The 14,393-nt window shown below is 59.5% G+C and overlaps 1 protein-coding gene across 1 annotated transcript in view; it reads right to left on the bottom strand.

Moving 5' to 3' along the window:
* MYBPC2 (myosin binding protein C2) overlaps window positions 1–14,393 on the bottom strand; it is a 73,382-nt gene that overhangs the window by 19,519 nt on the left and 39,470 nt on the right. Inside the window, exons 18-21 of the mRNA XM_033084021.1 lie at window positions 12,400–12,559; window positions 11,453–11,557; window positions 2,652–2,840; window positions 1,499–1,633 (exon numbers count right to left, since the gene is read on the bottom strand). Of these exons, the coding sequence (XP_032939912.1) occupies window positions 1,499–1,633; window positions 2,652–2,840; window positions 11,453–11,557; window positions 12,400–12,559 (589 nt within the window). The remainder of the gene's footprint in view (window positions 1–1,498; window positions 1,634–2,651; window positions 2,841–11,452; window positions 11,558–12,399; window positions 12,560–14,393) is intronic.

Genomic DNA, 14,393 nt, shown 5'->3' with positions numbered 1-14,393 from the left:
CGGATTTGGGGTTATGGGGTCGGATTTGGGGTTATGGGGTCGGGGGTGTGGGATTTGGGGGTTTTGGGGTCGGGTTTGGGGTTATGGGGTCAGGATATGTCAGATTTTGGGGTTATGGGGTCAGGGAGGGGGTTATGGGGTCGGGTTTGGGGTTATGGGGTCGGGTTTGGGGTTATGGGGTCGGATTTGGGGGTTATGGGGTCAGGGGATGTGGAATTTGGGGGTTATGGGGTCGGGTTTGGGGTTATGGGGTCAGGAAATGTCGGATTTTGGGGGTTATGGGGTCGGGTTTGTGGTTATGGGGTCGGGTTTGGGGTTATGGGGTCGGGGGATGTGGGATTCAGGGGTTATGGGGTCGGATTTGGGGGTTATGGGGTCGGGTTTGGGGTTATGGAGTCGGATTTGTGTTATGGGGTCGGATTTGGGAGTTATGGGGTCGGGGAGGAAGTTAAGGGGTTCGGGAGGTTCTGGATTTTTGGGTTATGGGGTTGGGGTATGTCGGATTTTGGGGGTTATGGGGTCGGGTTTGGGGTTATGGGGTCGGGGGATGTGGGATTCAGGGGTTTTGGGGTCGGATTTGGGGGTTATGGGGTCGGGTTTGGGGTTATGGGGTCAGGGAATGTGGGGTTTGGGGGTTATGGGGTCGGGTTTGGGGTTATGGGGTCGGGGGATGTGGGATTTGGGGGTTATGGGGTCGGGTTTGGGGTTATGGGGTCGGGTTTGGGGTTATGGGGTCGGGTTTGGGGTTATGGGGCTGGGGGCTGCACCAGCTCCGTGTTCGCGGGGGTCCAGTTCGTGTCTGGGGTTATGGGGTCGGGTTTGGGATTTTGGGGTCGGGGACTATGGGACTTGGGGTTTTGGGGGTTGGGGGCTATGGGATTTTTGGGATTTGGGGTTTTGGTGTTGGATTTGTGGTTTTGGGGTCGGGGGATGTGGGATTTGGGGGTTATGGGATCAGGGAGGGGTTTATGGGATTTTGGGGTCTGGGGCTATGAGATTTGAAGGTTATGGGGTCGGATTTGGGGTTTTGGGGTCGGGCCTATGGGGTTTTGGGGTTTTGGGGTCAGGAAGAGCGTTATGGGGTCGGTGCATTTGGGATTTGGGATTTTTGGGGTTTTGGGGTCAGTGGTTTTGGGATTTGGGGGTTATGGGGTCGGATTTGGGATTTTGAGATCGGGGACTATGGGATTTGGGGTTATGGTATCGGATTTGGGATTTTGGGGTCCGGGGGGCTATGGGATTTTTGGGTTTATGGGGTCAGTGCATTTGGGATTTGGGTTTTGGGGTCGGATTTGGGTTTTGGGGTCAGATTTGGGATTTTTGGGGTCGGCACTCACCCCCCTCGCGGCACCACTCCACCAGGTAGCCGTCGATGCCCCCAAATTCCCGGGGTGTGGGATTTGGGTTTTATGGGGTCGGGGACTATGGAAATTTTGGGATTTGGGATTTGGGATTTTTGGGATTTTTGGGATTTGGGGTTTTTGGGGTGCACACTCACCCCCCTCGCGGCACCACTCCACCAGGTATCCGTCGATGCCCCCGGCCCCGACTCGCTCCGGCGGGCGCCACTTGAGCGTGGCCGTGGTGTCGGTGACGTCCTCGAGCACCAGGTGGGTGGGCTCGCTCGTGGGGGCTGCGGGGGGGAGACCCCAAAAATCAACCCCAAATCCACCTGGGAGCCCCCAGACCCAATTCAGGATCCCCTAAAATCCACCTGAGAGCCCCCAGACCCAATTCAGGATCCCCTAAATCCACCCCAAATTCACCTGGGACTGAATTCAGGATCCTCTAAATTGACCTGAGAACCCCCAGACCCAATTCAGGACCCCCTAAAATCCACCTGGGAGCCCCCAGACCCAATTCAGGATCCCCCAGACCCAATTCAGGATCCCCTAAATCCCCCAGACCCAATTCAGCACCCCCTAAAATCCACCTGGGAGCCCCCAGACTCAATTCAGGACCCTCTAAATTCCCCCCAGGACCCCTAAAATCCACCTGGGAGCCCCCAGACCCAATTCAGGACCCCCCAAATCCACCCGGGAGCCCCCAGACCCAATTCAGGACCCCCCAAATCCTCCTCAAACCCACCTGAGATCCCCCAAAATCCCCCTCAAATCCACCTGGGAGCCCCCAGACCCAATTCAGGACCCCACAGACCCAATCCCAGAGCCCCTAAATCCCCCCAAATCCCCCTCAAATCCACCTGAGACCCCCCAAATCTCCCTCAAATCCACCTGAGACCCCCCCAGACCCAATTCAGGACCCTCCAAATCCCCTCCAGGACCCCCTAAATCCACCTGGGAGCCCCCAGACCCAATTCAGGACCCCCTAAATCCCCCCAAAACTCCTACAGGACCCCCAAAATCTCCCTCAAATCCACCTGGGATCCCCCAAATCCCCCTCAAACCCACCTGGGATCCCCCAAATCCCCCTCAAACCCCCCCAAATCCCCCTCAAATCCACCTGGGATCCCCCAGACCCAATTCAGGACCCCCAAAATCTCCCTCAAATCCCCTCCAGGACCCCAAAAATCCCCCTCAAACCTCCCGAAAACCACCTGAGACCCCCCAAAATCCCCCTCAAATCCACCTGAGACCCCCTCTAGACCCCCCCAAATCCCCTCTAAGACCCCCCCAGAGACCCCCACCCACCGATGGGCATGAAGGGGGGGGTGTTGAGGCTGGGGGCCGAGACGCCGATGGCGTTGACGGCGAACACCCTCATCTCGTAGAGCACGCCCTCGATCATGCGCGTGGACTCGAAGGTCAGCGCCGGCAGCACCTCGAAGTTGAGCTTCATCCAGCGCATGGAGCCCTTCTTCTTCCTCTCCACCAGGTAACCTGCGCAGGGGACAGGTGAGGGACAGGTGAGAGAGGTGAGACAGGTGTGGGATGGGTGGGACAGATGTGGGATGGGTGTGGGATGGGTGAGGGACAGGTGGGACAGGTGGGGAAAAGTGTGGGATGGTTGGGACAGGTGAGACAGGTGGGACAGGTGAGACAGGAGAGGGACAGGTGGGAGAGGTGGGAGAGGTGGGACAGGTGAGACAGGTGTGACAGGTGAGGGGAAGGTGGGATGGGTGGGACAGGTATGGGACAGGTGGGGCAGGTGAGCGACAGGTGGGACAGGTGGGATGGGTGTGGAACAGGTGGGAAAGGTGGGACAGGTGTGGGACAGGTGGGACAGGTGAGACAGGTTGGATACTGGGAGGAGAAAGGGATGGGACAGGTGAGACAGGTGTGTGACAGGTGAGGACAGGTGGGACAAGTGAGACAGGTGAGACAGGTGGGGCAAGTGAGGGAGAGGTGAGACAGGTGAGACAGGTGTGGGACAGGTGTGGGATGGGTGGGACAGGTGAGGGACAAGTGGGACAGGTGGGGCAGGTGAGGACAGATGTGGGACAGGTGGGACAGGTGTGGGATGGGTGGGAGAGGTGAGGACAGCTGTGGGATGGGTGAGAGACGAGTGGGACAGGTGAGACAGGTGGGACAGGTGTGGGATGGGTGGGACAGGTGTGAGACAGGTGAGACAGGTGTGGGATGGGTGTGGGACAGGTGAGACAGGTGAGGGGCAGGTTGGATATGGAGGGAAAAAGTTGTGGGACAGGTGGGATTGGTGGGGACAGGTGAGAAAGGTGGGACAGGTGAGACAGGTGGGACAGGTGTGGGACAGGTGTGGGACAGGTGTGGGATGGGTGTGGGATGGGTGGGACAGGTGAGATATGCAAGGGGCAGGTGGGGCAAGTGGATGTGGGACAGGTGTGGGATGAGGGACAGGTGAGGGACAGGTGAGGACAGGTGAGGGACAAGTGACACAGGTGAGACAGATAAGACAGGTGGGAGAGGTGAGACAGGTGTGGGACAGGTGTGAGATCGGTGTGGGATGGATGGGACAGGTGAGACAGGTGAGACAGGTGGGACAGGTGTGGGACAGGTGGGACAGGTGTGGGATGAGGGACAGGTGAGGGACAGGTGAGACAGGTGAGGGACAGGTGGGGCAGGTGGGACAGGTATGGGATGGGTGGGACAGATGTGGGGCAGGTGGGACAGGTGAGACAGGTGGGACAGGTGAGGAACAGGTGTGAGATGGGTGGAACAGGTGGGACTGGGGTGGGACAGGTTGAATATTAGGAGGAGAAAGGGATGGGACAGGTGAGACAGGTGTGGGACAGGTGTGGGACAGGTAGGACAGGTGAGGACAGGTGGGGACAGGTGAGGACAGGTGGGGACAGGTGAGGACAGGTGGGACAGGTAGGATGGGTGGGGCAGGTGAGACAGGAGTGGGACAGGTGGGACAGGTGGGATATAGGGGGAGAAATGGCTGGGACAGGTGTGGGACAGGTGGGATAGGTGTGGGACAAGTGACACAGGTGAGGACAGGTGAGACAGGTGGGACAGGTGTGGGACAGGTGTGGGACAGGTGAGACAGGTGGGAGAGGTGGGACAGGTGAGCCAGGTGAGGACAGGTGGGACAGGTGTGGGATGGGTGGGACAGGTGGGACAGGTTGGATATTAGGAGGAGAAAGGGATGGGACAGGTGTGGGACAGGTGAGGACAGGTGGGACAGGTATGGGATGGATGTGGGATGGGTGAGAGACAGGTGAGACAGGTGAGAGATGGGTAGGACAGGTTAGAAAGGTGGGACAGGTGTGGGACAGGCGGGACAGGTGGGATATAAGGGGAGAAATGGGTGGGACAGGTGAGGACAGGTGTGGGATGGGTGGGACAGGTGGGACAGGTGTGGGATGGGTGGGACAGGTGGGACAGGTGTTGTGACAGGTAGGGACAGGTGAGACAGGTGTGGGACAGGTGAGGGATAGGTGAGACAGGTGGGACAGGTGGGACAGGTGAGGGACAGGTGAGACAGGTGAGGACAGGTGGGGCAGGTTGGATATTGGGAGGAGAAAGGGATGGGACAGGTGTGGGATGAGTGTGACAGGTGTGGGATGGGTGTGGGACAGGTGAGACAGGTGAGAGATGGGTAGGACAGGTTAGAAAGGTGGGACAGGTGTGGGACAGGTGAGGGACAGGTGAGGGACAGGTGGGACAGGTGTGGGACAGGTTGGATATTGGGAGGAGAAAGGGATGGGACAGGTGAGACAGGTGTGGGACAGGTGAGGGACAGGTGAGACTGGTGTGGGGCAGGGGAGACAGGTGGGACAGGTGACAGTGACACAGGTGAGCACAGGTGGGACAGGTGTGGGACAGGTGAGAGAGGTGGAACAGGTGTGGGACAGGTAGGACAGGTGGGACAGGTGGGATGGATGAGGACAGGTGAGAAAGGTGGGACAGGTGAGGACACGTGTGAGACAGGTGAGACAGGTGTGAGATGGGTAGGACAGGTGGGATGGGTGGGGACAGGTGGGACAGGTGAGAGAGGTGAGACAGGTGTGAGACAGGTGGGACAGGTGTGGGACAGGTGTGGGACAGGTGTGGGACAGGTGTGGGACAGGTGAGAGAGGTGTGGGATGGGTGTCAGGCAGGTGAGACAGGTGTGGGACAGGTTGGATATGGAGGGAAAAAGTTGTGGGACAGGTGGGATGGGTGGGGACAGGTGTGGGACAGGTGTGTGACAGGTGTGGGACAGGTGAGACAGGTGGGGCAGGTGAGGGATGGGTGTAGAATGGATGGGATATGGGGGGAGAAAAGGATTGGGACAGGTGTGGCAAGGTGAAACAGGTGAGACAGGTGGGGACAGGTGTGGGATGGGTGGGACAGGTTGGATATTAGGAGGAGAAAGGGATGGGACAGGTGTGGGACAGGTGAGGACAGGTGGGACAGGTATGGGATGGATGTGGGATGGGTGAGAGACAGGTGGGACAGGTGAGAGATGGGTAGGACAGGTTAGAAAGGTGGGACAGGTGTGGGACAGGTGTGATAGGTGTGGGATGGGTGAGGGGCGGGTGTGGGACAGGTGTGGGACAAGTGACACAGGTGTGGGACAGGTGAGACAGGTGGGACAGGTGGGGACAGGTGTGGGATGGGTGTGGGACAGGTGGGACAGGTGTGGGACAGGTGAGGGATGGATGGGACATGGCAGGGAAAAAAGGGTTGGGACAGGTGTGGGATGAAGGACAGGTGAGAACAGGTGTGGGATGGGTGTGGGACAGGTGTGGGGCAGGTGGGGAAAAGTGAGGACAGGTGGGGCAGGTGAGGACAGGTGGGACAGGTGGGACAGGTTGGATATTGGGGGGAGAAAGTGATGGGACAGGTGAGGCAGGTGAGACAGGTGAGAAAGGTGGGACAGGTGTGGGATGGGTGGGACAGGTGAGACGTGTGGGATGAAGGACAGGTGAGACAGGTGAGACAGGTGTGAGATGGGTAGGACAGGTGGGATGGGTGGGGACAGGTGGGACAGGTGAGACAGGTGTGGGACAGGTGTGAGATCGGTGTGGGATGGATGGGACAGGTGAGACAGGTGAGACAGGTGGGACAGGTGTGGGACAGGTGGGACAGGTGTGGGATGAGGGACAGGTGAGGGACAGGTGAGACAGGTGAGGGACAGGTGGGGCAGGTGGGACAGGTATGGGATGGGTGGGACAGATGTGGGGCAGGTGGGACAGGTGAGACAGGTGGGACAGGTGAGGAACAGGTGTGAGATGGGTGGAACAGGTGGGACTGGTGTGGGACAGGTTGAATATTAGGAGGAGAAAGGGATGGGACAGGTGAGACAGGTGTGGGACAGGTGTGTGACAGGTGTGTGACAGGTGAGGACAGGTGGGACAAGTGAGACAAGTGAGACAGGTGGGGCAAGTGAGGGAGAGGTGAGACAGGTGAGACAGGTGTGGGACAGGTGTGGGATGGGTGGGACAGGTGTGGGACAGGTGAGGACAGGTGGGACAGGTGTGGGATGGGTTGGACAGGTGTGGGATGGGTGTGGGACAGGTGGGACAGGTGAGGACAGGTGAGAGAGGTGGGGGACAGGTGAGGGACAGGTGTGACAGGTGGGATGGGTGAGGGACAGGTGGGATGAGTGGGACAGGTGTGGGACAGGTGTGGGACAGGTGTGGGACAGGTGAGACAGGTGGGATAAAGGGGGAGAAATGGGTGGGACAGGTAAGGACAGGTGAGAGAGGTGTGGGACAGGTGTGGGATGGGTGGGACAAGTGAGGGACAGGTGGGACAGGTGAGATGGGTGTGGGACAGATGGGACAGGTGGGACAGGTGAGGACAGGTGAGAAAAGTGGGACAGGAGGGACAGGTGTGGGATGGGTGGGGCAGGTGGGACAGGTGGGATATAGGGGGAGAAATGGGTGGGATGGGTTGGACAGGTGAGGGACAGGTGTGGGATGGGTGGGACAGGTGAGGACAGGTGTGACAGATGAGGGACAGGTGAGAGAGGTGGGACAGGTGGGACAGGTGTGGGATGGATGGGACAGGTGATACAGGTGTTGGACAGGTGAGACAGGTGGGGGCAGGTGAGGGACAGGTGGGACAGGTGGGATGGATGAGGTGCAGGTGAGACAGGTGTGGGGCAGGTGTGGCATGGGTAGGACAGGTGAGGACAGGTGAGACAGGTGTGGGATGGATGGGATATGGGGGGAGAAAAGGATTGGGACAGGTGTGTGACAGGTTGGATATTGGGAGGAGAAAAGGTTGGGACAGGTGTGGGACAGGTGAGGACAGGTGTGGGACAGGTGAGACAGGTGAGGACAAGTGGGACAGGTGTGGGACAGGTGGGACAGGTGGGACAGGTGTGGGGTGGGTGAGACAGGTGTGGGATAGGTGGGGCAGGTGAGACAGGTGGGGACAGGTGAGAGAGGTGGGAGAGGCGTGGGATGGGTGAGACAGGTGAGGGATGGGTAGAACAGGTTAGAAAAGTGGGACAGGTGGGGGACAGGTGTAGGATGGGTGTGGAACAGGTGTGGGACAGGTGGGACAGGTGAGACAGGTGTGGGATGGGTGGGACAGGTGGGACAGGTGGGATGGGTGAGGGATGGATGGGATATGGGGGGAGAAAAGGATTGGGACAGGTGTGGCAAGGTGAAACAGGTGAGACAGGTGGGACAGGTGTGGGACAGGTGGGGTGGGTGGGACAGGTGGGACAGGTTGGATATTGGGAGGAGAAAGAGATGGGACAGGTGTGGGATGGGTGTGGGACAGGTGTGGGACAGGTGTGGGACAGGTGAGAGAGGTGTGGGATGGGTGAGGGGAAAGGTGTGGGACAAGTGAGACAGATGGGACAGGTGGGACAGGTGAGACAGGTGAGACAAGTGGGACAGGTGAGGGACAAGTGAGGGACGGGTGGAACAGGTGTGGGATGGGTGTGGGATGGGTGAGGGACAGGTGGGACAGGTGTGGGACAGGTGTGGGATGGATGGGGCAGGTGAGGAGACAGGTGAGGGGCAGGTGAGACAGGTGTGGGAGAGGTGTGGGATGGATGGGATGGGTGTGACAGGTGTGGGACAGGTGTGAGATGGGTGAGGCACAGGTGTGTGACAGGTGAGACAGGTGGGACAGGTGTGGGACAGGTGAGACAGGTGAGACAGGTGTGGGACAGGTGGGGACAGGTGTGGGATGGGTGAGAGACGAGTGGGACAGGTGAGACAGGTGGGACAGGTGTGGGATGGGTGTGATGGGTGGGACAGGTGTGGGACAGGTGTGGGATGGGTGTCAGGTGAGGGGCAGGTTGGATATTGGGGGGAGAAAGTGATGGGACAGGTGAGGCGGGTGAGACAGGTGAGGACAAGTGTGGGACAGGTGTGGGACAGGTGGGACAGGTGAGATGTGTGGGATGAAGGACAGGTGGGACAGGTGGGGACAGGTGAGGGATGGGTTGGACAGGTGAGCACAGGTGAGACATGTGGGACAGGTAGGACAAGTGAGACAGGTGAGGGGAAGGTGGGTTGGGTGGGACAGGTGTGGGAGAGGTGGGACAGGTGTGGGACAGGTGAGGGACAAGTGTGGGATGGGTGTCAGGTGAGACAGGTGAGGGGCAGGTGGGATATGGAGGGAAAAAGTTGTGGGACAGGTGGGATGGGTGGGGACAGGTGAGACAGTTGGAAAGGTGAGGACAGGTGAGGACAGGTGAGAAAGGTGGGACAGGTGGGATGGGTGTGTCAGGTGTGGGACGGGTGTGGGATAGGTGAGGGACAGGTGAGGGACAGGTGGGACAGGTTGGATATGGAGGGAAAAAGTTGTGGGACAGGTGGGACAGGTGAGAACAGGTGTCGGATGGGTGTGGGACAGGTGAGGAACAGGTGAGGACAGGTGAGATACAGGTGTGGGGCAGGTGGAACGGGTGAGATGGGTGAGGAACAGGTGAGACAGGTGGGACAGGTGACACAGGTGACCACAGGTGGGACAGGTGTGAGAGGTGGGAGAGGTGAGACAGGTGGGACAGGTGTGGGATAGATGAGGGACAGGTGACACAGGTGAGGACAGGTGAGAAAGATGGGACAGGTGGGATAGGTGTGGGACAGGTAGGACAGGTGTGGGATGGGTGAGGGACAGGTGAGACAGGTGTGGGACAGGTGAGACAGGTGTGGGACAGGTGAGAGAGGTGTGGGACAGGTGAGACAGGTGAGGGATGGGTGAGAGACGAGTGGGACAGGTGAGGACAGGTGGGACAGGTATGGGATGGATGTGGGATGGGTGAGAGACAGGTGGGACAGGTGAGAGATGGGTAGGACAGGTTAGAAAGGTGGGACAGGTATGGGACAGGTGGGGAAAGGTGAGGGGTGGGTGGGACAGGTGTAACAGGTGGGACAGGTGAGAGAGGTGGGACAGGTGTGGGAAAGGTGTGAGATGGGTAGGACAGGTGAGGCGGGTGTGGGACAGGAGGAACAGGTGAGGGATGGACAGGATATAGCAGGGAAAAAAGGGTTGGGACAGGTGTGGGATGAAGGACAGGTGTAACAGGTGGGACAGGTGAGGACAGGTGAGACAGGTGAGACAAGTGGGACAGGTGAGGACATGTGTGAGACAGGTGGGACAGGTGAGACAGGTGTGGGATAGATGGGGCAGGTGAGGAGACAGGTGAGGGGACAGGTGGGACAGGTGGGACAGGTGAGATACAGGTGTGGGGCAGGTGAGACAGGTGTGGGACATGTGTGGGATGGGTGGGACAGGTGAGGGACAAGTGAGACAGGTGGGACAGGTGGGAGAGGTGTGGGATGGATGGGATGGGTGAGACAGGTGTGGGACAGGTTGGACAGGTGAGAACAGGTAGGGATGGGTGTGACAGGTGTGGGACAGGTGTGAGATGGGTGAGGGACAGGTGTGTGACAGGTGAGACAGGTGGGATAGGTGTGTGACAGGTGGGACAGGTGTGGGATAGGTGAGGGACAGGTGTGGGGATGGGTGAGAGATGAGTGGGACAGGTGAGGCAGGTGGGACAGGTGTGGGACAGGTGAGGGACAAGTGACACAGGTGAGGACAGGTGAGACAGGTGAGGACAGGTGAGACAGGTGAGACAGGTGGGACAGGTGGGACAGGTGGGGAAAGGTGTGGGATGGGTGAGACAGGTGGGACAGGTGTGGGGCAGATGGGGCAGGTGGGACAGGTGTGGGGCAGATGGGGCAGGTGGGACAGGTGTGGGACAGGTTGGATATTGGGAGGAGAAAGGGATGGGACAGGTGAGACAGGTGTGGGACAGGTGAGAGAGGTGAGACAGGTGTGGGATGGGTGGGACAGGTGGGACAGGTTGGATATTGGGAGGAGAAAGGGATGGGACAGGTGTAGGACAGGTGAGGGACAGGTGGGACAGGTATGGGATGGATGTGGGATGGGTGAGAGACAGGTGAGACAGGTGAGAGATGGGTAGGACAGGTTAGAAAGGTGGGACAGGTGTGGGACAGGTGTGTGACAGGTGTGGGACAGGTGAGACAGGTGGGATATTGGGGGGAGAAAGAGGTGGGACAGGTGTGTGACAGGTGTGACAGGTGTGTCACAGGTGTGTCACAGGTGTGTCACAGGTGTCACAGGTGTGTCACAGGTGTGTCACAGGTGTCACAGGTGTGTGACAGGTGTGACAGGTGTGTGACAGGTGTGACAGGTGTGTGATCTCACCTGTCACCGGCTGTCCCCCGTCGAACTTCGGCGGTTCCCACACCAGCACGGCCCAGTGTGACAGGTGTGTGACAGGTGTGTGACAGGTGTGTGACAGGTGTGACAGGTGTGTGACAGGTATGTGACAGGTGTGACAGTTACCTGGCCAGGTGTGATGTCTCACCTGTCACCGGCTGTCCCCCGTCGAACTTTGGTGGCTCCCACACCAGCACGGCCCAGTGTGACAGGTGTGACAGGTGTGTGACAGGTGTGTGACAGGTGTGTGACAGGTGTGACAGGTGTGTGACAGGTGTGACAGGTGTGTGACAGGTGTGTGACAGGTGTGTGACAGGTGTGTGACAGGTGTGACAGGTGTGACAGGTGTGTGACAGGTGTGACAGGTGTGTGACAGGTGTGACAGGTGTGACAGGTGTGTGACAGGTGTGACAGGTGTGATGTCTCACCTGTCACCGGCTGTCCCCCGTCGAACTTCGGTGGCTCCCACACCAGCACGGCCCAGTCCTCGCCCACCGAGGTGACCCTGACGGCCTCGGGGGGGTCGGGGACGTCTGCGGGGACAGGACACACCCGGGGTCACCTGGGGGCCTCACCTGGGCTCAGGTGTGTTCATCAGGTGTCCCCAATGTCCCCAGGTGTGTCCCCAGTGTCCCCAGCTATCCCCAGGTGCTCCCAGGTGTCCCCAGGTGTCCCCAGGTGTGTTCCCAATGTCCCCAGCTATCCCCAGGTGCTCCCAGCTGTCCCCAGGTGTGTTGCCAATGTCCCCAGGTGTGCCCAGTTGTCCCCAGGTGTCCCCAGGTGCCCCCAGGTGTGTCCCCAATGTCCCCAGGTGTGTCCCCAATGTCCCCAGGTGTGTCCAGGTGTGTCCAGGTGTGTCCCCAATGTCCCCAGGTGCCCCCAGGTGTGCCCAGGTGTGTCCCCAATGTCCCCAGCTGTGCCCAGGTGTGCCCAGGTGTGTCCCAGGTGTCCCCAATGTCCCCAGCTGTCCCCAGGTGTGTCCCCAATGTCCCCAGGTGTCCCCAGGTGTCCCAGGTGCTCCCAGCTGTCCCCAGGTGTGCCCAGGTGTGTCCCCAATATCCCCAGGTGTCCCCAGGTGTGCTCCCAGCTGTCCCCTGGTGTCCCCAGCTATCCCCAGGTGTGCCCAGCTGTGCCCAGGTGTTCCCAGGTGTGCCCAGGTGTGTCCCCAATGTCCCCAGGTGTCCCCAGGTGTCCCAGATGTCCCCAGTGCCCCCAGGTACCCCCAGGTGTGCCCAGGTGTGTCCCCAATGTCCCCAGGTGTGTCCCCAATGTCCCCAGGTGTCCCCAGATGTCCCCAGGTGCCCCCAGCTGTCCCCAGGTGTCCCCAGGTGTCCCCAAGGTCCCCAGGTGCCCCCAGGTGTCCCCAGGCGCGCACCCACGACGCGGATGGTGATGGCGGCCGTGTCCTCCCCGGCGGGGTTGGTCACCTTGATCTGGTACCGTCCCTCGTCACCGCGCTCGGCGCTCTCGATCACCAAACTGCTGAGCTCGTGCTTCTCCTCCAGCCTGACCCGGCCCTCCTTACCTGAGAGCTCCTGCACAGGTGTGACACAGGTGTGACAGGTGTGACACAGGTGACACAGGTGTGACACAGGTGGGGACACACAGGGACAGTGACACTGCTGAGCTCGTGCTTCTCCTCCAGCCTGACCCGGCCCTCCTTACCTGAGAGCTCCTGCACAGGTGAGACACAGGTGTGACACAGGTGTGACAGGTGTGACACAGGTGTGACACAGGTGGGGACACACAGGGACAGTGACACTGCTGAGCTCGTGCTTCTCCTCCAGCCTGACCCTGCCCTCCTTACCTGAGAGCTCCTGCACAGGTGAGACACAGGTGTGACACAGGTGTGACACAGGTGTGACAGGTGTGACACAGGTGTGACACAGGTGTGACAGGTGTGACACAGGTGTGACAGGTGTGACACAGGTGTGACACAGGTGTGACACAGGTGAGGACACACAGGTGTGACACAGGTGTGACACAGGTGTGACAGGTGTGACACAGGTGGGGACACAGGTGTGACACAGGTGTGACACAGGTGTGACACAGGTGTGACAGGTGTGACACAGGTGTGACACAGGTGTGACAGGTGTGACACAGGTGTGACACACAGGGACAGTGACACTGCTGAGCTCGTGCTTCTCCTCCAGCCTGACCCGGCCCTCCTTACCTGAGAGCTCCTGCACAGGTGTGACACAGGTGTGACACAGGTGTGACACAGGTGTGACAGGTGTGACACAGGTGTGACACAGGTGTGACAGGTGTGACAGGTGTGACACAGGTGAGGACACACAGGGACAGTGACACTGCTGAGCTCGTGCTTCTCCTCCAGCCTGACCCTGCCCTCCTTACCTGAGAGCTCCTGCACAGGTGTGACACAGGTGTGACACAGGTGTGACACAGGTGTGACAGGTGTGACACAGGTGTGACACAGGTGTGACACAGGTGTGACAGGTGTGACACAGGTGTGACACAGGTGTGACAGGTGTGACACAGGTGACACAGGTGTGACAGGTGTGACACAGGTGTGACACAGGTGTGACACAGGTGGGGACACACAGGGACAGTGACACTGCTGAGCTCGTGCTTCTCCTCCAGTCTGACCCGGCCCTCCTTACCTGAGAGCTCCTGCACAGGTGTGACACAGGTGTGACAGGTGTGACACAGGTGTGACACAGGTGGGGACACAGGTGGGGACACACAGGGACAGTGACACTGCTGAGCTCGTGCTTCTCCTCCAGCCTGACCCTGCCCTCCTTACCTGAGAGCTCCTGCACAGGTGTGACACAGGTGTGACACAGGTGTGACACAGGTGTGACAGGTGTGACAGGTGTGACAGGTGTGACACAGGTGTGACACAGGTGAGACACAGGTGTGACACAGGTGTGACAGGTGTGACAGGTGTGACAGGTGTGACACAGGTGTGACAGGTGTGACACAGGTGTGACAGGTGTGACACAGGTGTGACACAGGTGAGACACAGGTGTGACACAGGTGTGACAGGTGTGACAGGTGTGACAGGTGTGACACAGGTGTGACAGGTGTGACACAGGTGTGACAGGTGTGACACAGGTGTGACACAGGTGTGACAGGTGTGACACAGGTGTGACACAGGTGTGACACAGGTGTGACAGGTGTGACACAGGTGTGACACACAGGGACAGTGACACTGCTGAGCTCGTGCTTCTCCTCCAGCCTGACCCGGCCCTCCTTACCTGAGAGCTCCTGCACAGGTGAGACACAGGTGTGACACAGGTGTGACAGGTGTGACAGGTGTGACACAGGTGTGACAGGTGTGACACAGGTGGGGACACACAGGGACAGTGACACTGCTGAGCTCGTGCTTCTCCTCCAGCCTGACCCGGC

The sequence above is a fragment of the Catharus ustulatus genome, chromosome 35 (assembly GCF_009819885.2).
Source record: "Catharus ustulatus isolate bCatUst1 chromosome 35, bCatUst1.pri.v2, whole genome shotgun sequence".
Lineage (NCBI taxonomy): Eukaryota > Metazoa > Chordata > Aves > Passeriformes > Turdidae > Catharus > Catharus ustulatus.
The sequence above is the reverse complement of the archived record's forward strand: the minus strand, read 5'-3'. Positions and strand labels throughout refer to the sequence as shown.